Here is a 25784-nt window from a genome sequence, read left to right as displayed (position 1 = left end):
CACGACAACACTTCCCACACGCCTATAGAGCCTGTCTGCTGCAACAACTGATATTATCAGTCATGGTCCGGTGGTAGGGAACTGGTCTTGTGACCAGAGGGTTGTGGGTTCAATTCCCAGACCTGAGGCCATGACTGAGGTGCCCTTGAGCAAGACACCTAACCCCAACTGCTCCCCGGGCGCCGGGCTAGGGCTGCCCACCGCTCTGGGCACATGTGATCCACAGCCCCCTAGTAATCACTAGTGTGTGTGTGTGTGTGTGTGTGTGTGTGTGTTCTAACTGCACAGATGGGTAAATAACGGAGGACAAATTTCAATTGGGGTGAAAATCACAACTGACAATGACTTAACTTAATTGACTTATTCTAAAGGGTTACCTAGGATTGCCGCTAAAGCGTTTGTGCTGACCATTTAATGCATCTCTGACCCCATCAACTGCGTGGGCATTTTTTAGGGTAAGCGTCGCTCTCACGTTCTGGGCTGCTCTTTCCACCATATTCTGGTGCCGGCAGCTCCTATAGATACAGCTGCTTCTAGTCCGTGCCCGGATCACGCCAGCGCAAGTGGCCAGCGCTGTCCGAGTGCTTTCGCCCACGTGATCAACCCCACCCGCCACAATTTTCACAGTAGCCACGTCATCCACACACACCCCGCACTACCATTCCCTCCTGATCTTGCCTTTCTCTCCTTTTCTTCCGTCACTTTGCGGAGTCCCATGCATGCCCAGACTCCTCTTTTGGTTAAGCGGATGCCTTACACTTTGGTGCTTAGGGTATCTTGGTCTTCCCATACCCCCCCCCCCTCCCCTTTCCTCCTCCTTCAATGTCCTGTAGCTCCAGCTGGGGTGGAGGGAGTGTTTAGTATGCTGCCTGCGACTCCGTCTTTCCTGCCCCTCCATAGAAAGGAGGACAGAGCATTTAGCACTGGGGGGAACAGGGGTGGGTGGGAGGCATGGGATTGGTGTGAGCGCGGTTTCCAAGAGACCCCTCATCCGGAATGCCCGTGCCAAATTTGACCCTGCAGTCATCGGCCCCTGGCGCTACAGCCCTTAAGCCTCCTGGCTGACGTCCAGCCCTTGAGCCCTGGCTGGTGAGGGTTTTGTGTTTGTGGTGGGGGAGTTGCATCACAGGCTTCCGCGTATCGTGTCGGCCTTGAGTGGCTCGGGGACTTCGGAGCGATTGGTGTGGTGGGAGATTCATGAACGAGTGTCTGGAGATGATCGGGGGGGGGGGGGTTGTTGGATGAGTGTGTGGGGAGAGGGGTGGCTTTTCAGAGGCCAGGGCTGAATAGGAAACCCAAGGTCTGCTTTGTTCTGCGAAAGGTCAAAGGCCAGCGGGAGAGAGCGGGACAAAGCGAATGTACAGGGATGTGTGGAAGTGATTGAGAGGGATCCTGAGAGCCAGAGGCAGCACAACAAAGGTGAAGGGGCAGCCTGTTGGAGTTAAACGGGGTCCGCTTGGGGTGTCTTCCCGTTTTGGTGCTGGGAGTGCAAGACCAGAGGTCTCGTGTTGTGTAGTCCAGTGATTTGGCACTTCAGGACTGGGCAAGACGAAGCACAGATGTGATGCGGGACATAACGGACTACCTGTCGCCGGTCTGAGTTTTCACAGTACTCGCCCTCCCACAGGTTGCTTTCCATGTTGTCCCAACATGAAACCCCACCCACTCATTTGACTGGTTTATGTCATTCTGGCCTAATTCATGGTAGAGAAATGGAGGTTTACAGAAAGAGAAGAAGCAGATTTAAGGACCTGGGCCATCTTTGCACAAGTACTCGCAATATGTAGGAACCCAAGTGAAGAGACTAAAATGGAGACGGCAATCGGGAATTGCTGACACTCGCACTCCTGTTGTGAGCGTCCTCGTTCGGACACCGTGGAGAGTGTGTGGGTTGAGTCTCGCAGATATAAATAAGTTAGCTTTTTGCTAAATCTCTGTTTACATCTGGCTCTTGTGAAGAGCTTTACACTGCTATGGTCGACAGTGTCTGCTAACGGGCAGGGAATCTCATATGCGTCATCAATAGTTGTCCTTATTTATTAGCAACGTTAGGATTGGCTAATCTGTCCACTTCTTTCGCTTGTGCTCCTACAAGTGCCTGACCAACAGCTTTTAATGGTCAACCCTCGGCATTTGCCTCAGAATTGTTTGGGATCCCTCAAACATTTTCTTAGCACGAGTTTGTTTCACTCCCTGACAGTTAAGAAGGGATACTGAACATTGATCCAGGAAGACAATTAACAATGGGTTACGCCTTTTCTGCTTGAGTAAGTTAATCGCTGTTCTATTGTTGTGTTGTGGGTTCAGGCACAGGACACCTGCTGTGAATAAAAAAAATATATAATGACACACTCCAGTTGTCTTGAAAAGGTTTTAGGGTATTGATTGGGGCAGTGTTAAATGGATGTTAAGCGATGGTTAGATTTCCATTATTAAGTTTCGCCAAACTGGCACCACTGAAGCACAGCACAAGTCTACAGACTTTGGGTGGTGATTTGGCTCATTAGGGCACCAATTGTTTTTGTTTGTTTTTTTAATGTTTGTTTTGTTTTTGTTTGTTTTTTTAATGTTTGAAAGGAATAAAAATGGCAATAAATGAAATCGAACCTGCATCATGCTGCAAACTGTTCATTTCATAGTGGTGTTGAGTTTGAAGCGGAGGGCCGGTGGAGTTCTGGCACGTCGCATGATGTAGTTGTGTGTGTGCAAGAGGTCAAGGGGCAGGGAGTTTGTGTGTGTAGGCACATCTCTTTTTTTTTTTTTTCCCCTCACACATGCGTGCCTGACTGCTGTTCTTTTGTATACTGAGAATCGCAGTAGGTTATTTAGAGAGATAAACGGACATGCTGCCAATTAGCGTGTGGGTTTTTTTGTTCATTTCCAAGACCACTACAACTCCATTTTTAAAGCACATTGTTATCTTGGGGACAGAAGTGTTTCCTGTGAGCCTGTGTTCAATGCACCTCCGTGCGAGCAAAAGTGCGCGTGCTACAATCCGCTCGGTTACTATAGAGATGCTGCCCACGTTACGGCAGAGACCCTGACGGCTCGCCTGTGCTGCGTTCTCCTCTCCGCTGGAGCGAGGCGCCTGGCGCTTTGCAGCCCGGTTTAATCGGCGCAGGTGACTCTCTCCACACTTCTAAGGGTCAGTGCTGGCCTGCTAATAGTTTTGCTGTTTCCTGGTTCCCAGGTTGTAGGAGAATTAGCTTGCATCATTCTCTGCCAGGGGAACCCGGTGAATTTAACGCTTTGCACGCTTAGCCTGATTTGTCACACTTAATTTAACTCGACGCAATTATCAAGTAATTATCGGGTCCTTCCTGAACATATTCAGGCGTGTTATAGCAGGGATGTTGCATCAATGTGTAGCATCCTACGCACACCAAAAGGAAAAAAAGAAAACACAGAAATGAGGGTTTTACTATTGCTGCTGTTGCTATGAAACTAAGCAAGATCCTGATTTAGAGGAGCTGTGGTCCGTTGAGCCTCTAAATCCCGCCCCCCCTGCTCCAGCTTGCTGACCCGGCCCGATCCTCACAGTTTAGTGTCTGATGTGGAAGTGATATTTAGACAGCTGAGCTCGGCGGCAGGCCACACGCCCTCGCTGCAGGAACACTCCCTCCTTGCTGTCGCGGTCCGGAGCCGGCAGAATACGCTCCCCGTAGCAAAGGAGTCGACCCACACGGCTGCGGTCGTCATCGGAAGGCTAGCAGGCCCAGCGTTGTCTTACGGGCTGATGTACCAAGCCATGCCGTTGTGATTCATTACCACAGTTAAAGAGACAATTTATTTGGTTCATGTGTCTAATCTGATCTGTCACTCTGGTCTCGTTTCCATTCTAGTCGTTTTTTTTGTTTTTTGTTTTTTTTTTGGAAAATCAAGAAAGTTAGAGACTTCAGTGCATGTCGATACTGATTGAAATTTGGTGAACTTTTCAAGTAAAAAGTCCTTGAAGTCACTCATGTACTTGTGTGCTTACATTTCAGACTTTGATGCACTCATGAAGCTTGAAGACCAGCTGTCTTCATTTTTAAAGAGTGCTTCATCCTGCCCTTGACCTTGTGTGTGTGTGTGTGTGTGTGTGTGTGTGTGTGTGTGTGTGTGTGTGTGTGTGTGTGTGTGTGTGTGTGTGTGTGTGTGTGTGTGTGTGTCAGGCAGCTTGGTGAGCTGTATGAGATGTGGCTCATTAGCCTAGTGACTGATGCTTCTCCGAAACGTGGACACACACCAAACACGTCTAGTTCCAGCTCGCTCACGCGTATGCGCTGTGTGAACTGCTAGGATGGGCGAATTTATTTTGCGGTTGGTTTTCACTGTGACCCGGCCCAATACGCCCCAACCAATTTTCTTTGGAGAACGCCATCTTTGAAAACATTGCATTAAATAAGAGGTGGATGTTATTAGGGTTCACACACGTAGTGTGGGAAACCTATTGTAATTGTCGGGTTTTTTCTTCTTATTAGGGTTCACACACGTAGTGTGGGAAACCTATTGTAATTGCTGAGATTTTTCTTATTATTAGGGTTCACACACGTAGTGTGGGAAACCTATTGTAATTGTCGGGTTTTTTCTTTCTTATTATTATTATTATTATTATTTTTCTCCGCATAAAACGCATACTGCAGCCTAGACCGTAAGGCCCAGAGACACCAAACTTGGCAGAATGGTGTAGTCTCTTTGCGAGACCGTGCTAAAGCACAGAGACCCACATTGGCCTGATGGTGGCGCTATAGCGCACCATTTTGCGTTTTGGCCCATATCTCCCAAACCGTAGGGCCTAGAAACAAAATTCCACTTCTGATGGATTCCTTGGCTCAAGCCAAGCAAAAAAGCCTCAAGAACCATTAAGCTCCGCCTACTTAGATTTTTTGCTAATTTGCATAATATGCAAAACCTACTTTTTTATACTAGTCCCTGGTTTTTCATCGGATCACCACAAGCTTGGTGTCAAAATATTCAGGAGAGTCTCATTATCAAAGTTGCTTAAAAACATTTTGAGATTTGCATACAGTCTGGTTGTCACATGTCAATCAATAGCTCCAAGGCGTGGCCAAATTTACTTAAACAGCCATATCTCAGCAACGCTTTGACCGATCTTCATAAAATTTTAACCGTTGTTAGGGCACATGACTACGAGGTCATACGTCAAAGCTGGCCACGATTGTCCAATAGGGGGCGCTATAACATGGGAAAAACTGTATCTCAGAAACCATAAGTCACATCAAGCCAAAACTTTACAGGCATCATCAGGGGCCCAAGTGATATCAAGACACACAATGATGACATCATCACTCAAAAAACATGGCCGCCATGAGCCAATTAATTTTTATTTGAATTAATTGGCCATTTGACAGACTTACCATTGGCCAAACAACATGAAACCTCACCACTGTGCATATCCCAAGACTATGTGTCATGCTGTGCAGTTTTAAAACATTTGGCCACTAGGTGGCGCTATTTGTGAAAATCATGCATAACTCCTCCAAATTTTCACTTAGGAACATGCAACTTGTTTCTTTTTATTCCTTGCAGTAGACCTGACAACTTTGCAATTACAAGTCCTATTAAAAAATGCATACTTTTGTCACATTCATCTATTGTTTGAAAATAGCTATTTACAAACTAGTCATAGGAATTTGATCCAATTATGGAAAAATTGCTATGAGCATAATCAGTAGACTCTGTAGGTAAAAACTGATTAAAAAAATGTTGGATTTTTATTTATCTGATTGGTCCATTTCCCCATTATATCATTGTGGCCATGCCATATATGACCTATATTGCTATAACTCATAAACCATGTATGCAATCAACTCCCAATTTGAAAGGCTTTTATATCCTGAAGTCCTTGTGAGGTATGCCAAGTTTGGTTCAAATTGGCCTGTCGGGGGCGCTACAGTACCCAAAAACCTAAGAAAACATAAAAACTCATGCTGCAATCTTGTTATGCAGAATACAGACAAGTAATTGGTCTTGTATGATCCAGATCAATAAGTTCTATAACATTGCAATTGCATCTTATAACAAAAAGTGCATTGCCTGACCAGAAATGAACCTTTTAATTCACCAAAATGTCATATTGCATTACTGAGATTAATGAGATATCAGTATGGTAGTACTTGGGCTCCATCTAGTGGCCAAACATCGGAACGGACTGAAAACTATTGCTCACATGAAACACCACACAAACACACACACAAAGCTGATCTCAGCATGTGATTTAGTTCTGTGATCTGACTCAATTTCCCAATACACATTATTTTGATCCTTTTGGGCCTTTAGTGCCCCAATTGAACCTTTTTTTGCACATTGATTTATTTGTGCATTTTTTCCACTCAAACAGCTTCTTTTGGGTCTAAAGGACCTATTGGGTCTATTGCCTATTGAAGCCAAGTGGCCTATTCGTGTGTGAACCCGCCAATTGCCGCTTGCGGCTATATTTATTATTATTATTTTTCCCCCTGTAAAACGCATACTGCAGCCTAGACCGTAAGGCCCAGAAAGACCAAACTTGCCAGCAAGGTGCAGCAGGTGTGCAATGAGAGAAATAGAGACAGGGACCCACATTGGCCTGATGGTGGCGCTATAGCGCACCATTTTGCGTTTTGGTCCATATCTCTCAAACCGTAGGGCCTAGAAACAAAATTCCACTTCTGATGGATTCCTTGGCTCAAGCCAAACAAAAAAGCCTCAAGAACCATTAAGCTCCGCCTACTTAGATTTTTTGCTAATTTGCATAATATGCAAAACCTACTTTTTTGTACTAGTCCCTGGTTTTTCATCGGATCACCACAAGCTTGGTGTCAAAATATTCAGGAGAGTCTCATTATCAAAGTTGCTTAAAAACATTTTGAGATTTGCATACAGTTTGGTTGTCACATGTCAATCAATAGCTCCAAGGCGTGGCCAAATTTACTTAAACAGCCATATCTCAGCAACGCTTTGACCGATCTTCATAAAATTTTAACCGTTGTTAGGGCACATGACTACGAGGTCATACGTCAAAGCTGGCCACGATTGTCCAATAGGGGGCGCTATAACATGGGAAAAACTGTATCTCAGAAACCATAAGTCACATCAAGCCAAAACTTTACAGGCATCATCAGGGGCCCAAGTGATATCAAGACACACAATGATGACATCATCACTCAAAAAACATGGCCGCCATGAGCCAATTAATTTTTATTTGAATTAATTGGCCATTTGACAGACTTACCATTGGCCAAACAACATGAAACCTCACCACTGTGCATATCCCAGGACTATGTGTCATGCTGTGCAGTTTTAAAACATTTGGCCACTAGGTGGCGCTATTTGTGAAAATCATGCATAACTCCTCCAAATTTTCACTTAGGAACATGCAACTTGTTTCTTTTTATTCCTTGCAGTAGACCTGACAACTTTGCAATTACAAGTCCTATTAAAAAATGCATACTTTTGTCACATTCATCTATTGTTTGAAAATAGCTATTTACAAACTAGTCATAGGAATTTGATCCAATTATGGAAAAATTGCTATGAGCATAATCAGTAGACTCTGTAGGTAAAAACTGATTAAAAAAATGTTGGATTTTTATTTATCTGATTGGTCCATTTTCCCATTATATCATTGTGGCCATGCCATATATGACCTATATTGCTATAACTCATAAACCATGTATGCAATCAACTCCCAATTTGAAAGGCTTTTATATCCTGAAGTCCTTGTGAGGCATGCCAAGTTTTGTTCAAATTGGCCTGTCGGGGGCGCTACAGTACCCAAAAACCTAAGAAAACATAAAAACTCATGCTGCAATCTTGTTATGCAGAATACAGACAAGTAATTGGTCTTGTATGATCCAGATCAATAAGTTCTATAACATTGCAATTGCATCTTATAACAAAAAGTGCACTGCCTGACCAGAAATGAACCTTTTAATTCACCAAAATGTCATATTGCATTACTGAGATTAATGAGATATCAGTATGGTAGTACTTGGGCTCCATCTAGTGGCCATACATTGAAACGGACTGAAAACTATTGCTCACATGAAACACCACACAAACACACACAAAGCTGATCTCAGCATGTGATTTAGTTCTGTGATCTGAATCATTTTGCCAATACACATTATTTTGATCCTTTTGGGCCTTTAGTGCCCCAATTGAACATTTTTTTGCACATTGATTTATTTGTGCATTTTTTCCACTCAAACAGCTTCTTATTATTTTTCCCCCTGTAAAACGCATACTGCAGCCTAGACCGTAAGGCCCAGAAAGACCAAACTTGCCAGCAAGGTGCAGCAGGTGTGCAATGAGAGAAATAGAGACAGGGACCCACATTGGCCTGATGGTGGCGCTATAGCGCACCATTTTGCGTTTTGGTCCATATCTCCCAAACCGTAGGGCCTAGAAACAAAATTCCACTTCTGATGGATTCCTTGGCTCAAGCCAAACAAAAAAGCCTCAAGAACCATTAAGCTCCGCCTACTTAGATTTTTTGCTAATTTGCATAATATGCAAAACCTACTTTTTTGTACTAGTCCCTGGTTTTTCATCCGATCACCACAACCTTGGTGTCAAAATATTCAGGAGAGTCTCATTATCAAAGTTGCTTAAAAACATTTTGAGATTTGCATACAGTCTGGTTGTCACATGTCAATCAATAGCTCCAAGGCGTGGCCAAATTTACTTAAACAGCCATATCTCAGCAACGCTTTGACCGATCTTCATAAAATTTTAACCGTTGTTAGGGCACATGACTACGAGGTCATACGTCAAAGCTGGCCACGATTGTCCAATAGGGGGCGCTATAACATGGGAAAAACTGTATCTCAGAAACCATTAGTCACATCAAGCCAAAACTTTACAGGCATCATCAGGGGCCCAAGTGATATCAAGACACACAATGATGACATCATCACTCAAAAAACATGGCCGCCATGAGCCAATTAATTTTTATTTGAAATAATTGGCCATTTGACAGACTTACCATTGGCCAATCAACATGAAACCTCACCACTGTGCATATCTCAGGACTATGTGTCATGCTGTGCAGTTTTAAAACGTTTGGCCACTAGGTGGCGCTATTTGTGAAAATCATGCATAACTCCTCCAAATTTTCACTTAGGAACATGCAACTTGTTTCTTTTTATTCCTTGCAGTAGACCTGACAACTTTGCAATTACAAGTCCTGTTAAAAAATGCATACTTTTGTCACATTCATCAATTGTTTGAAAATAGCTCTTTAGAAACTAGTCATAGGAATTTGATCCAATTATGGCAAAATTGCTATGAGCATAATCAGTAGACTCTGTAGGTAAAAAGTGATTAAAAAAATTTTGGATTTTTATTTTTCTGATTGGTCTATTTTCCCATTATATCATTGTGGCCATGCCATATATGACCTATATTGCTATAACTCATGAACCATGTATGCAATCAACTCCCAATTTGAAAGGCTTTTATATCCTGAAGTCCTTGTGAGGCATGCCAAGTTTTGTTCAAATTGGCCTGTCGGGGGCGCTACAGTACCCAAAAACCTAAGAAAACATAAAAACTCATGCTGCAATCTTGTTATGCAGAATACAGACAAGTAATTGGTCTTGTATGATCCAGATCAATAAGTTCTATAACATTGCAATTGCATCTTATAACAAAAAGTGCACTGCCTGACCAGAAATGAACCTTTTAATTCACCAAAATGTCATATTGCATTACTGAGATTAATGAGATATCAGTATGGTAGTACTTGGGCTCCATCTAGTGGCCATACATTGAAACGGACTGAAAACTATTGCTCACATGAAACACCACACAAACACACACAAAGCTGATCTCAGCATGTGATTTAGTTCTGTGATCTGAATCATTTTGCCAATACACATTATTTTGATCCTTTTTGGCCTTTAGTGCCTCAACTGAATCTTTTTTTTTACATAAAGTACACAGCCTGACCAGAAATGAACCTTTTAATTCACCAAAATGTCATATTGCATTACTGAGATTAATGAGATATCAGTATGGTAGTACTTCGCCTCCATCTAGTGCCCATATTCCGGAACTGACTAAAAACTATTACATCAAACACCACACAAACACACACACACAAAGCTGATCTCAGCATGTGATTTAGTTCTGTGATCTGAATCATTTTGCCAATACACATTATTTTGATCCTTTTGGGCCTTTAGTGCCCCAATTGAACATTTTTTTGCACATTGATTTATTTGTGCATTTTTTCCACTCAAACAGCTTCTTTTGGGTCTAAAGATCCTATTGGGTCTATTGCCTATTGAAGCCAAGTGGCCTATTCGTGTGTGAACCCGCCAATTGCCGCTTGCGGCTATATTGGCAATTATAATTGCTTAGATAATAATCTAAAACTGTAACTACAGCCTACGGCATACATCCTACAACCATGAAACTTGGCAGAAAGGTGTAGTCTCTTTGCAAGACCGAGCACAAGTACAGAGACCCATATTGGCCTGATGGTGGCGCTATAGCGCACCATTTTGCGTTTTGGTCCATATCTCCCACACCGTAGGTCCTAGAAACAAAATTCCACTTCTGATGGATTCCTTGGCTCAAGCCAAACAAAAAAGCCTCAAGAACCATTAAGCTCCGCCTACTTAGATTTTTTGCTAATTTGCATAATATGCAAAACCTACTTTTTTGTACTAGTCCCTGGTTTTTCATCGGATCACCACAACCTTGGTGTCAAAATATTCAGGAGAATCTCATTATCAAAGTTGCTTAAAAACATTTTGAGATTTGCATACAGTCTGGTTGTCACATGTCAATCAATAGCTCCGAGGCGTGGCCAAATTTACTTAAACAGCTATATCTCAGCAACGCTTTGACCAATCTTTATAAAAATTTATCAGTTGTTAGGGCACATGACTCAGAGGTCACAGGTCAAAGCTGGCCACGATTGTCCAATAGGGGGCGCTATAACATGGGAAAAACTGTTTCTCAGAAACCATTAGTCATATTAAGACAAAACTTTACATGCATCATCAGGGGCCCAAGTGGTATCAAGGCACACATTGATGACATCATCACTTAAAAAACATGGCCACCATTCACCAATTAATTGGTTTTGGCCATTTCACAGGCTTAACATAAGTACATACACATGAAACAGATATGGTATGTTCATCTACACACCCACACACATCTGAATCATTTTGGCAATATCTCCCACACTGTAGGGCCTAAGCAGAGAACTGCTAAACCACGCACGCTGGCCATTCTCACACGCAGAGTGCCCTCCCTTCCTCCACTCCCTCCAGACTCCCCCGTCCTTCGAACAACCCAATGGCGATGCCTCCACCCCTCTCTCTTTCACATGCACTCACAAAAACACAGGCCTCTCTAAAAAATAAAACGCAAATACACATTATTTTGATCCTTTTGTGCTTTTAGTGCCTCAATTGAACCTTTTTTTGCACATTGATGTAATTATGCCTTTTTTCCACTGAAACAGCTTCTTTTCACTTTTAGGTCTAAAGGACCTTATGGGTTTCTTTTTGCCTATAGAGCCCAAGAGGCCTATTCGTGTGTGAACCCGCCAATTGCCGCTTGCGGCTATATTTATTATTATTATTTTTCTCCGCATAAAACGCATACTGCAGCCTAGACCGTAAGGCCCAGAGACACCAAACTTGGCAGAATGGTGTAGTCTCTTTGCGAGACCGTGCTAAAGCACAGAGACCCACATTGGCCTGATGGTGGCGCTATAGCGCACCATTTTGCGTTTTGGCCCATATCTCCCAAACCGTAGGGCCTAGAAACAAAATTCCACTTCTGATGGATTCCTTGGCTCAAGCCAAACAAAAAAGCCTCAAGAACCATTAAGCTCCGCCTACTTAGATTTTTTGCTAATTTGCATAATATGCAAAACCTACTTTTTTATACTAGTCCGTGGTTTTTCATCGGATCACCACAAGCTTGGTGTCAAAATATTCAGGAGAGTCTCATTATCAAAGTTGCTTAAAAACATTTTGAGATTTGCATACAGTCTGGTTGTCACATGTCAATCAATAGCTCCAAGGCGTGGCCAAATTTACTTAAACAGCCATATCTCAGCAACGCTTTGACCGATCTTCATAAAATTTTAACCGTTGTTAGGGCACATGACTACGAGGTCATACGTCAAAGCTGGCCACGATTGTCCAATAGGGGGCGCTATAACATGGGAAAAACTGTATCTCAGAAACCATAAGTCACATCAAGCCAAAACTTTACAGGCATCATCAGGGGCCCAAGTGATATCAAGACACACAATGATGACATCATCACTCAAAAAACATGGCCGCCATGAGCCAATTAATTTTTATTTGAATTAATTGGCCATTTGACAGACTTACCATTGGCCAAACAACATGAAACCTCACCACTGTGCATATCCCAAGACTATGTGTCATGCTGTGCAGTTTTAAAACATTTGGCCACTAGGTGGCGCTATTTGTGAAAATCATGCATAACTCCTCCAAATTTTCACTTAGGAACATGCAACTTGTTTCTTTTTATTCCTTGCAGTAGACCTGACAACTTTGCAATTACAAGTCCTATTAAAAAATGCATACTTTTGTCACATTCATCTATTGTTTGAAAATAGCTATTTACAAACTAGTCATAGGAATTTGATCCAATTATGGAAAAATTGCTATGAGCATAATCAGTAGACTCTGTAGGTAAAAACTGATTAAAAAAATGTTGGATTTTTATTTATCTGATTGGTCCATTTCCCCATTATATCATTGTGGCCATGCCATATATGACCTATATTGCTATAACTCATAAACCATGTATGCAATCAACTCCCAATTTGAAAGGCTTTTATATCCTGAAGTCCTTGTGAGGTATGCCAAGTTTGGTTCAAATTGGCCTGTCGGGGGCGCTACAGTACCCAAAAACCTAAGAAAACATAAAAACTCATGCTGCAATCTTGTTATGCAGAATACAGACAAGTAATTGGTCTTGTATGATCCAGATCAATAAGTTCTATAACATTGCAATTGCATCTTATAACAAAAAGTGCATTGCCTGACCAGAAATGAACCTTTTAATTCACCAAAATGTCATATTGCATTACTGAGATTAATGAGATATCAGTATGGTAGTACTTGGGCTCCATCTAGTGGCCAAACATCGGAACGGACTGAAAACTATTGCTCACATGAAACACCACACAAACACACACACAAAGCTGATCTCAGCATGTGATTTAGTTCTGTGATCTGACTCAATTTCCCAATACACATTATTTTGATCCTTTTGGGCCTTTAGTGCCCCAATTGAACCTTTTTTTGCACATTGATTTATTTGTGCATTTTTTCCACTCAAACAGCTTCTTTTGGGTCTAAAGGACCTATTGGGTCTATTGCCTATTGAAGCCAAGTGGCCTATTCGTGTGTGAACCCGCCAATTGCCGCTTGCGGCTATATTTGTGTTTGTGTTTGTCACCTGAACTGCTTTTCCGAGACATTTTCTCCACAGTGTCTCATCACATTTATATGGAGTCTCTTATCAGTAATGTGATATTTTCAGCCCTGTTTGCATGTGATGTCATTTCCTGTTAACATCTTCCTCATGATGCTTTTGCTTAAAGGCCATGACGTGCTGCTGGGTGATTTATATCTAGTTCACCCTAGCTTTTCACTGCTCTCATTATAAAACCAGTACGTCTCCTACCCAACTTCCTGCCCGCCCGTCTGTGCTGGAAGTCTGTCTGTGGGGCTCCTGCAGTTGACTTTTGACTCTACCCTGGCATTAAAATGGCCTTTATTCTCCTTTCTCAAGTGTCAGGACCCCGCTGGGTTCGGAAATGCGCCATGTTTATGCGAGCGTTGAGCCTGACAGACATGTCTGGTAAGTTGTCTCCCATTCTCTCCTGTGTCACAGTCGGGCTGGGGCTCAAGTCACTCCGCTGGAGTTTCAGTCATCAGCAACTGAACTGAGGCGAGTTTCAGAAGGAGACCGACATATCGCGAGGTCGATATCACTGTCTAATATAGACCAGCCGATATATTACCATGGCGACTAGGTTGTTGGGTTTCCGTGAATGGCTTGAAGTCATGTGCTGTTGTGATTGCAAGCCATTTGTTAATGGGGTGAGACCTTTTATACGTAGGTAAAAACACAATAGGGTACTTCACTAAATAATTCCCCTAGCTGGACACACCTTTTATCAATACGTTGTCAGGAACCCTGGACTGGACCCGCCAGCCCTGTGACGTTCTCCCAAAAGAAAGACCATCACAGAACATCTCATTTTGTGCTGGACCAGAGACCGATTTCAAGTTTTCTTGCTGAGTGACTGAACTTGAGCCCAGCCCTGCCTGTCGGCCTGCATGTCGCCTCCGTGTGTTTGTGTGGTAGCGTGTCTCGTGGCCCGTGCGTGTGCATGTTTGTCCGTTCGTGTCCGTGAGCGCGTCCCCGTGCGTGCGTGTTTGTGCTCTTGCCGTGTGTTGTCTGATCCCTGCGGAATGTACAGTTGTCCTTTAGTGGTACAACCCGACTGGTCCCATTCAGAGGATTTTGGCGTGTATATTTAGCGTTAGAGCGTTCCCTAGGTTCAATGCAACCGCTCTGGCTTAACAGATGCTTCTCTACGTGCCCCAGAGGGGTGGACTAGCACCGGACACTCAGGACGTCGGTAGAGCAGTCTGGGTTTGCAATAGGGTTTCATCTGCACTAGAACAACTGCTGTTGGTATTTGATCATGCTGGCCATAGAGTAGTGAGAGACATACTGTCAGTACATGTTTGGTCTTGTTTGTTTATCTTTTATAAATTGATAGCTTTCTCCTCATAAAAGTGTATCGTGTATGTTTTGAGCTTTTTTCTCGTATGTACCCTTGTGGGAGGGTTTGCTACATGAAGTCCATCAAATGTACAGATGAAGGAAAATGTTTGGACGGGTCCCCCGATGTCATAAATGGGGGGCGTGACTCGGGCCTCCACTGTAGGCGACGCTCCACGCCACAGCTGAGAACGGGTGCCGAGACCCGGGCGGCGCCGTCCGGATCACACTTCACCACATCAAATATTGAACAGGTGCAGGGGCGGGAGGAGAACTGTGGCTCTCTGAGGTAAAGCCAGAGGCCCTGCGTGCGGAGGCAGGGGCGTGCGTGCGGCCCGAAACCCAAGCCAGAGACGGTCCCGTAGCGCACTGGCGGTGCTGGTGGAGCGGATGGAGCCGGAGTAACCATGGCGGAGGCGGACGGTGTTGTGATCCTGGCCCCGGCAGCTAATCGCACCCACCCACCCACACACCCACAGCTCTCGCCGTGCGAATAACCTTCAGGCCGGATGAAAACATGCTCAGGATACGGGGGAAGCGCAAGGTACCACACACTCTGGCAGAGTGGAGGTGTGTGTGTGTGTGTGTGAGGTGTGTGTGTGTGGTTTGCTCGACTGTATTGGCATAGTGGAAAAAGCAGCTAACGTTCAGCCAGTGTTCCGTGAATGGCAAACGTCACTGCTCAGAACGGATCGATGAGGTGATTAAATGGAACAAATATCGTTATATATATGTATAGTTGTACGGGACAAATAGAGTGCTGTAATGGCTCCCGTCCTAGAGTTTGCAAGGCGTGTCATGGTATTTTGAATGCATAATAAGTTTGAAGTGTACCGTTTTCATGTATCTCTAGATATGAGATGTGACCCAAGTCTCTGGGTAGTTTCTGGGTAAAGTGAGTTCTGTGTAGGGCAGACGAGTGGCCCGATGCTGCGTTGCTTTTTGGCCGTCGTGCTTCGTCGGGCTCTCGAGCAGCGCCACAGACGCGGGCTGTTCAGGCACCTCGTTGACCCACAGCGCCTAGCGGAGAAACCTGAGCCATTCCCAGAAGATGGGTGTGGGGTTACCGGGCGAGCCCGCTGATGCCTCCGTCGCCCACACACACGACGGGAAACCGGCAAGTTTTCTTGAGGATGAGGTCAAGAACGTTGGTTGAGCTGCCCAACCGTGTTGTGTATTCGTCAGGTGTGAGAGCCTTACTGTGGCAGCGTTGTGTTCAGAGCTGGCGTGCGGGCAAGGTCCTAGCGCGGGTGATGCCAGCTGCTGCCGTTTCCATGGAGGTGACCAGGTGCTCGTTTCTTCTAGCCATGGGCCGTTGTTTGCAGTAAATTTGCTGCAGTGTTGTTGACTAGGGGTGTGGTGTTTGCATAACAGCATCACGTGTGTGTATGTGTGTGTGTGTGTGTGTTGCTGGCTGGACAGTGCCCTGGCTGGATGTGGACACCAGCTAAGCATGTTAAAACCTGTTTGATATGTTAAATATCGTCATACTGTGGGTTTGCTAACTGGTTAACACCTTGGTGTTCACTACTGGTCTTTCTGCCTCACGTATTTTATTTTCAGTATGGGGTTAAAGGCTGAAGGGTAGTGGTTATGGGATAAGTATATTTGTGTGTGCTTTCTTGACCAAAAATTGTCTTTAGGCCATTTGACCTGCTTAACCCTGAAGAGAGGTCTGTGTGCTTATGTGTGTGTGTGCCTGTATGTGGGTAGATGAGTGCGTGCACATGCGTAATCCTTGAATCATGAAGTGTATAGTCAGAAGTGTATAATATTTCTGAAGTAATTTAGTTATTGTAAACTGGGGCCATGATATTGCTTTTTTTCTTTCTTGGTAATACCATTTTCTTGACAATAGCCAGTCCAAGAGTAAAATGGGGAAGAATATGATAGGAATCATATATGATAGGAATCATTCCTATTGATAGGAATGAGATTTGAGGAGATCCCACATTAGATGAGAGAGGTTGGCCAGCCTGTAGCACAGGCCAGATACTATTCTCTCCCAGGCGAGAATAGTGTTGAAAATGACTGAGACATCTGTCTAAGAACAGCCCTGAGTGTGTTTGGGAACAACGTACCAAAATAGGAGGGACAGGGAGAAAGGGAGAGACAGACGGAGAAAGATATGGATCCGGTTTGTTTTCCGCCTGCTTCCTCCTGAGTGAGAGAACCAGCCTGCGATTCCTGACAGAAGGCGGTTGAACCTCGCAGTCGGGGTGCGGGGCGCTCAATGGAAAGTCGACCAACTTGTTTTGTAGTGCTACGTTTCATGCATCAACAGCTCCATCTCTGTAGCGTATGTTAAGATGGCGCGCCGTGCCGATCCACGACATACATGGACCGGAACATCTAGTGCTTGGAAATAATTTAGAGCAGGAAAATGTTGACCATGCACCTTTTTACGATTTGTGTACACAAAATAGAAGAAGGAGTGGCGAGTGTCTGGCTTGCTGTGTCTTGCAATGTGGCTAAGAGTCATAATTCCCCCACTGTGACACACATGCTTACTGTTAACCATCTCCAAAGGTTTCTCCCTGGCCAATCCGATGCAGCTGGCCTTGCCGGTAAGTGTTGACAGGTATTACTTCCTCTTCCTGTCTTGTCTTCTCTTTTTTTTCCCTGTGAGGCAGAAAGCCAACAATCAGATGGCAAGCATGATTGGCTTACTAAAACCGGACTGTAACCCTCCTCCGCCTCCCCACTCCACACCTGTGGTAATCTGAACTAGAACCTGTAGAACCTGGATGTTTCCTTCAGCTGGAAGTGTCCCGTGATTGGGCAGGCCAGATTGCGCGGGATGGCACGGAGCTGCTGGTACCCTGAGGGAAAGGGAAACTTGCTTGCTCAATGCATCCGTAAACACTCTGGGGAAACTGTGTGTCATGAGGGTCAAAGTTCAACTGGGGAGGGGGGTGCAGTTTGGGGTTGGCGCATTGAACGTCTTCGGCTGTGGTTTGGATCCAGCCCTCTGTTCATACGTCATCACTCTGATTGCTCTAATTTCAAGCAGAGTGATGAATCGTCGCTATACTTTTGATTTGCCGTTGCTTGACATTTTGACTTGACTTTGGGCTAGTAGACCAAGGTAGCCCCCCAGGCTGGGGTTGAGCAAGGTCACTTTGTGGTCCAGCTCAGGACTTCTGCGGTGTTCTAATCTGCTCTGCTTGATAGCGCTGAAGTGGGACCAGTCTAAGAATCCCACCCTCTCTGTCTTGCTTCACCGAGCTCCTCACAGCCTGCTTGGACTCTGCGCTAGCCTCTTTCTCCGTGTGATCCGGTAGAGAATGTCCAAATCTGTGCTACAGTGGCCCACTTGAAAGTCAGGAAATAAAATAGCCTATGCCTCCCAGGAGGGCAACTCCGTTAGGTCCCTCCTGACTAGATGGAAGTTGTAGCCCATTCCCTTCTAAATGTTCTTTGACGTTCACACACACACTTGCTCTCAAGCAGATATTGTTCAAAGTGTGTGTGTGTGTGATGACTGTGGTGAGCCGTTCACATGAACTGGCGCACGCCGTGAAGCTGACCGAACGGCAAGGCTAAACTCTCCCGTTTGATCTTCCTCTCCGCCCTCTTCCTCTCCCCAGGCTCGGAGCACAGATAATCTGGACGGTTCCGGCGAGCCCGCCACTCGGTCTGTTGGCACCACTGCCAACCTGAAGGGGAAGATGAGCAAGAGGTGAGAAGCGGCCCCAACACCCGACCGAGCTAGCATCCACGCCGTCATCTCGCAGGGTCTCCCACAGTCACCGCAGCCATTGTTTCTGTCACGAATGTGCCCCGTGACTCCACACGGAGAGCGAGAGGTGTTCGAGCGACCCTTAGATTCACTTTTTAACCGTTCCTTCATACACTCGCATTCCCTGAGCAGATGTGGTGTGGCTCTACATAAGCTGATTTCGGAGACTGTCTATATTGTGCTTCAAATATACACAGAATTCTACAGCATATTCTGATAACGTTTCGGCTGTATCTGAATCCCACATCAACATTTGACTGAATCTCCAGCTCTTGCCTGTTATTAATATGACTATATGCCCAGCTATGAGCACGACCCTGCATATATCAGAAAATCACCTACACGTAAGCTGCAGTGAATTCTAAAACGGGAAGCATTTCAGTTTCGCTTCCTTTTACCAAACAACTGCTAGTGAGATGCAAATTGAGGTCACACGCAGAGCTGTGCTAGTCAGTATCCAACGTGCACCTTCTCAGTGTGCCGAGATATTCTTAGCTCCAACATGCAAATTCTCCACACAGAAACCATCTAGTTTATTACTGCGCAGTATCACTGACTATGACGTATTCAAATCTGCGTTTCTGCCGAGGGCTGAAAATATTACAAACGTCAAGTTAATGTCATGATCTTGAACTGTATGTGCATGTGATCATTCAGTGTGAAGTGGCTCTATCTTGTGGGGGCTTGTGTCTTGCCAGTCAGCAGTCAGTTTTAATATGCCATGAATACACCTGTTTTAATACACCTGTCTTGTCTGACATGCTGGGTGTCCACTGGTTCTGGGGTGTTTACCAGTGACTCTCCCAGTGCATTCTGGTTTTGCCGTGGTCTCACCCATTTTGTTTTGACTTTCGTTTACAGGCTATCTGTTGTTAAAGGCCACTTCCCAAAGCTCGCAGACTGTGCCCACTTCCACTACGACAATGTCGACTTCGGCTCCATCGAGGTAAGCTTTACTATGAGAGAGTTGGCCAGTCCAAGGGTTCAGTATCTAGTGTATATATCTGTATGTAACTGGTGTATGAGTCAGACCATACTGTTGTTTACATTTGACCATCCACAGTGTAAAATGGTTCCATAGTGTTTTAATCATCAGGCCTAGTCAGTTGAACACCAGTGGGAAGAACTGAGCATGTTGGGATCTTTAGATGCAGCCTTATTCAAATTTATGGTGATCGTCTCATGTCAACACCACTCCATCCAACTGGACACTTCTCACTCCTCCCACGTCCTCCCTTTCTCCAAAGCCACACCCTCCCTTTCTCCAAAGCCACGCCTTATCCTACCCTTTCTATTTTTTGCTGGTAGAAGGATCTTATCCCCTGACAGAATTTTCTTGATTGGTTAATACGGCTGTACTGTGTTGAATTTGAATTATTAAATGCTGATTACATTGCCCAGGCCTCTCACAGAAACTTTTTTTTTTTTTTTTTTTTTGAGGAACAACTTTGGTGATGACTCTCGAGACGTAAACACAGTTTAGCTGAAGCGTTCTTCAAATAAATCGCTCGCATCAGCTCTTTGCTAAATATTTTGCGCACACCACATCTGTGGTTATTATGGAGCGTGCGTGAGTGAGTGTGTGTGGGAGGTGTTTTTATTTAGGGAGTTGTATTGTTTGTGATTCCTCACAGTCGCCTTTATAGACGTGCGAGCGGATGTTTTCAATGTTGAGCCGCACCCCAAACGTGGATTACGTCGAATGATTAGACTCTAATCCATACTACAGTTCTGATGGAGTGTCACCATTGGTAATTCTTGTAATCTGAGTTTAGCCTTCATCTGGGGCTGTGTAAGCAGCATAGGTGAAAACCTTGGCAATTCTCCAGAACACTTAAACTGTTAAAAACTGGGTTTTGATTTAAGGCTTAGCAGTTGTGGTTAATTTAGTCTCAGGAGTTGCTCTGTAGAAGTGGTGCGTCAGGTCTAGAAGTTTGGTATGCAAGGTAGGTGAAGAAAGTGGAGAGGATGGCATAGAGGAAACTAGACATCTCCAGGACTGAGGTTGAGGTTTCTCACTTTGACACGCACACATGCAGATATTAAGCACTTAGACGGTCATTGACAGTACAGTGGGAACACCCACACACACACACACACACTTAAACATATGCGTGTAGTAATCCTTTATGTAATTACATAATTGTATTGGTAATGTTTTTTAGTATTTCCTAACAGGTGTTCTGTATCTTAAAATCAACACATCTTGTTTAGATTATTTTAGAGTCCGCATGGTACACCTGTCGCCTCTGTGATGTACGTGGGGTGCAGTACACTAAGAGTGGGTGATCTTGCCAAAAAAAAAACACACACAATCACAATCTTTGGCCACCCAATCACGATCTGGGACCTGTCCTCCCAATATTAAAATATAACATCAAGAATATCCAGATCCAGATGCATTTCAGGCTCAAAATGATATAGGAAACTTAAACCTTATTTTATCATATTGTATTATATAATTATATATTATCGTAGTAGTAACATACGCTAAAAAGGTGAAGGAAATGTAAACACTACTTTTGCTGAACTTTATTTGTGCAGTACTCTGTCGTCATTCGGTATTGGACAAATATTTGCGACTTCCATCACGCCATGCATCTATAGTGCGTCCGTGTCTTAAAGCCCACATTGTACACAACCAGAAACAGCACCATATCCGCACCTGGACGGAATAGGACTACATCACTCACTCCTTTCCATCGTTTGATGCTTTTATAGTTATTAGTTATTAAGTCATTATTTTGTTTGTTCTAATACGTACGTCAATGATTTAAGTTTCAGGACCTCGTAAGATACAGATGAATAGATTTATCTAATCAATGACCCAACAAATTTATATATAACTTTCATTTGAGAAATATCTGACTCTGCACAGCCATCTTGTAAGCAATCGTTCTGTTAGTTTGTATTGGTCTGCTTTATTACAAATAAATAAGTTTCCAAACATGAAAAGCTGATCGTCCACATCTTCACTACTGGTCATGGTAAAGATCACTTTTTAACAGAGTGCCCAACCCTACAATACACCGTCTCCTTGTGACACTCCTGGAGGTGTGTGTTTTGTCGTGTGAACGAGAGACCAAAAGAACTAGCGCTTGAAACAGTCCAGTCCCCAACCCTCCTGAGACAGAAGACTTCATTAGCTCTACTTTTGTTAACTTACACGAGTATAGAAGACCCAGCCTTCTTCAGTGCCTCTTCTCCATGGAAAAGTAAAATGGCGTATTAAAGTCTCTCCTCTCCCCTACTTTACCTTCCAGTGTTCCTGTCTCCCAGGATCACATGACTTCATGCCACTGTCTGTTGCATTTCAGATTAAAATGCTCCCTTTTAATCCTCTCCACCCCCCCTTACCCCACCCGCTAGCCAGCGGGCCGGATTCAAGGAGGGGCGGGGGCGCTTCCCAGGGTTGCTTTTGTGTTCTGCATGTGTGGCCTGCCCTACGGCTGCCGGCCGGAGGACAAACTCTCCGCTTCAGCCGGAACTGCAGATTTCGCGCTTCTAGTTGCCCTGTTGGGAAAACCCGGGCGGCCAAAAACGATTACATTCATTACAACTCTTCTGTGGATGAGAACGCTGGGTTTTGTTTTCACAAAGTTCTGGTGAGCGCACTATGCAGGTTCACAACACAGTTGACTGAATGGATGGCTGGCAGCCAGAACAGCCCATCGCTCCTGATAATAAGACCCAATAAACCTTTCATTAGAGCGGTTCCGGGTGATCGAGAGGAGGTTCAGGGGTTCTTCCGGTTTTGGCAAAGTCACTTTTAAAAATGTATTTATTTATTTAAGAAGTCGCTGACTGTAACAAAAAGTAAAGATGGTTGACAGACCCTTTAAATGGAATCGTATCTCATGACCTACCTGCTTTTATGGTTCAGTCCGTTGACTGTGTGTGTGTGTGTGTGTGTGTGTGTGTGTGTGTGTGTGTGTGTGTGTGTGTGTGTGTGTGTGTGTGTGTGTGTGGCTTCAGCTGCAGTTTGCTAATGAGCAGAGTGACAGCAGCTGGAGTTTGGCCAGTGCCAAAGACCCCGTCTTCCTCGTACAGGTCTCCTGCCAGGTGAGTGGACACGCCGTCCCTCGTCCTAGCCGTGCAGCGCACACCGCCACGCTCACCTCCACCCGTCTACACCGTGCGTTGCATAACGCACAAACACACGCGACGCCTCGTATTGCTTTCCTATTTCCCTTGTAGGGTAAAACATGGATGGTGCGCCGTTCGTACGAAGAGTTCCGCACGCTGGACGCTCACCTACACCAATGTATCTACGACCGGCGCTACTCCCAGCTCCTGTCCCTGCCGGCCCTTAGTGAGGTCGGGGACAGAGCGGAGGTGAGTGGGGGAACTCCTCCGGGTGGCCCCCCTTTACTGCCCCCCCCCCCCCCCCCCCCCCCCCCCCTCTGGCTTGGTGCCACTACCTGCTGTACGGAGAGCGGTAGACACTTATGTAGGCTAGGTTACGTATTATCAGTGGCAGGAGATATGGGCCAGTTTATCCGGGGCGGGCTATATTGGGCTTGTGGACAAGGGGCTGCTGCTTTTTCTGTGAATGTGAGCACTTGAGGTGTAGGACCTGCGGTTGTTAATTACTGTGTCACTGGTGTGTAACGATTTGGAAGTGGCCTCCGTTAATGGTCCTGGAATTTAACGGTTCTCCCTCCCTCTCTCTCTCTCTCTCTCACTCCCCTAGGTCTTTGCCCCCATGCTCTCCGAGTACCTGAATCGTCTCTCGATGATCGTGGACAGTAAGCTGAACTGTGGCCCTGTGCTCACATGGATGGAGGTGAGGGGTGTTTAACTAAGTGGGCAGGGGTGAGCCATAGTGATGTTTCTTTATACCAAAAATATATACCATATATACAGTTGTGATCAAATTTATTCAACCCCCACTGAAATAAAGTGTTTTGGCCAGTTTGACATTGATTTTGATCATTTCAGTCATCTTATTTACAATTATATCAAAGAGGCACTTATAAATTAGACAAACATAACATAATATTTATGATGGAATAACCACAAATGTCTTTACTGTGCTCACATCATTATCAGTTTTATTCAACCCCCTAGTGACATTATTTTTTAGTACTTAGTACAACATCCTTTTCCAGTTATGACAGCTTTCAAGCGTGAAGCATAGCTTGACACAAGTGTCTTGCAGCGACCTATGGGTATCTTAGCCCATTCTTCATGGGCAAAAGCCTCCAGTTCAGTCACATTCTTAGGCTTGCGCACTGCAACTGCCTTCTTTAGGTCCCACCAGAGGTTCTCAATTGGATTTAAGTCTGGTGATTGCGATGGCCACTCTAGAATGTTCCAGCCTTTCATGTTCAACCATGCTCTAGTGGACTTGGATGTGTGCTTCGGATCATTGTCCTGTTGGAAGGTCCAACGTCTCCCAAGCCGCAGGTTTGTGACTGACTCCATCACATTTTCCTCCAAGATCTCCTGATACTGAAGGGAATTCATGGTACCCTGCACACGTTGAAGCTTTCCTGTACCATTAGAAGCAAAACAGCCCCAAAGCATAATTGACCCCCCGCCATGCTTCACAGTAGGCAAGGTGTTCTTTTGTTCATAAGCCTGGTTCTTCCTTCTCCAAACATAGCGCTGGTCCATTGTCCCAAACAGTTCTAATTTAGTTTCATCTGACCACAGTACACTGTTCCAAAACCTTTGTGGCTTGTCCACATGACTTTTGGCATACTGCAGTCGACTTTTCTTGTTCTTTGGAGTCAGCAAGGGGGTGCGTCTGGGCGTTCTGGCATGGAGGTCTTCGTTATGCAGTGCGCGCCTTATTGTCTGAGCTGAAACTTCAGTGCCCACATCTGACAGGTCTTTTTTCAGTTCCTTAGCAGTCACGCGGGGATTTTTCTCCACATTACGCTTCAGGTAGCGCACAGCAGTCGCGGTCAGGATCTTCTTTCTGCCACGACCAGGTAACGTTTCCACTGTGCCCTTTAACTTGAACTTGCGAATGATACTTCCGATAGTGTCTCTTGGAATATTTAACAACTTCGCAATCTTTTTATATCCATTGCCATTCTTGTGAAGAGCAATAACCTCTTCTCTTGTCTTCTGGGACCATTCTCTTGCCTTCACCATGCTTGGAAACACACCAGTAGATGTCTAGAAGGAGCTGAGTATCACAGTCCTTTTAAATCTGCCTAATTGGTGCTTATCATGCTTGATTGCTGCTCGTTGACATCCACAGATGTTTTCAATACCTGATGGAAAACACTGGAATGAACCTCTGTTCTTAGGAGTGGTAGTCGTAAAGGGGTTGAATAATTGTGTCAATGAAGAAATCACAAAAAGGCCATTTAATACTTTATGACAAAAAAAATTGATGCTATCTTAGTTGCATTTAGTTCTTTAACAAGTCCTTGTAAGATTTCATTATGAACACAATTACAAATGTGCACTGAATTCCATAAAACCCTTCGCAGCATTGGGGGTTGAATAAATTTGATCACAACTGTACAATATCACTGTAGTATCAGTGATATTAGGTTCACTGAAATAGGTAGATGAACGAGCTTTGAAAATAATTTGAAAATAATTCCATGGCATTGGCTTTGAGAGAGGATTTGTTGAATTTTGTGTACTAGCAGTTAAGTGTTGGAACAAATTAGTTGTGCTGTCACGTCACATGCGTAATGCTGATAGTACAGGTATAACAAGCACTTTCAGGGTTTATAGATTTTCTTCTCATCCCAGATGTGAGGCAGTATTGGTGGAGTGTCCAGTGTCTGTCGTGTAGTGAGGACTGCTCTGTCTTTCAGATTGACAATCATGGCAATCGCTTCCTGTTGAAGGAAGAGGCGTCTCTGAACGTGCCTGCGATCGCGGCGGCCCACGTCGTCAAACGCTACACGGCCCAGGCCAGCGATGAGATCTCCATCGAGGTAAACGCATGCGGTGAAGAGACATCGGCATGGCAGAGGGATTCAACCTCGGGCCTCAACAGTACAGCCCACACAACAATATTGATCAGCCTGCTAACTTCAGTTCCTTTTTACAAGATTTCTTCAGACCTGCCCTGAGTAGTGTTCTGTGCATTGTCCCGGCCTGATTCAACGCTTCTCCCGCTCGCTTCTCCCGCCGTGCTGTCATACTCTCATCTTCTTCATCACCATCCTCTTCCTCTTCCATCAGGTCTATTCCTGTCTACCCCCCCCACCGACCCTGTTCCATATAGACTGGCTCTTTCTGGGCCAGAGAACGGGGTGACCTGCCACATTTAGAGCACTCC

The 25784-nt window shown here is 44.7% G+C and overlaps 1 protein-coding gene across 8 annotated transcripts in view; it reads left to right on the top strand.

Moving 5' to 3' along the window:
• Positions 1–25784, top strand: part of arhgap33 (Rho GTPase activating protein 33) — a 48175-nt gene that overhangs the window by 4957 nt on the left and 17434 nt on the right. For 2 of the 8 annotated variants that reach the window (XM_077013103.1, XM_077013105.1), the window contains exons 2-9: positions 13786–13854; positions 17317–17354; positions 18378–18469; positions 19391–19475; positions 22505–22591; positions 22727–22864; positions 23223–23315; positions 25315–25437. In XM_077013103.1, the coding sequence (XP_076869218.1) occupies positions 13786–13854; positions 17317–17354; positions 18378–18469; positions 19391–19475; positions 22505–22591; positions 22727–22864; positions 23223–23315; positions 25315–25437 (725 nt within the window). The remainder of the gene's footprint in view (positions 1–13785; positions 13855–17316; positions 17355–18377; positions 18470–19390; positions 19476–22504; positions 22592–22726; positions 22865–23222; positions 23316–25314; positions 25438–25784) is intronic. The other 6 variants (XM_077013106.1, XM_077013107.1, XM_077013109.1 and 3 more) reach the window with 3 other exon arrangements.

This window comes from Brachyhypopomus gauderio, chromosome 7 (assembly GCF_052324685.1).
Source record: "Brachyhypopomus gauderio isolate BG-103 chromosome 7, BGAUD_0.2, whole genome shotgun sequence".
NCBI lineage: Eukaryota > Metazoa > Chordata > Actinopteri > Gymnotiformes > Hypopomidae > Brachyhypopomus > Brachyhypopomus gauderio.
Note: the sequence above shows the minus strand (reverse complement) of the source record. Positions and strands in the feature narration are given on the sequence as shown.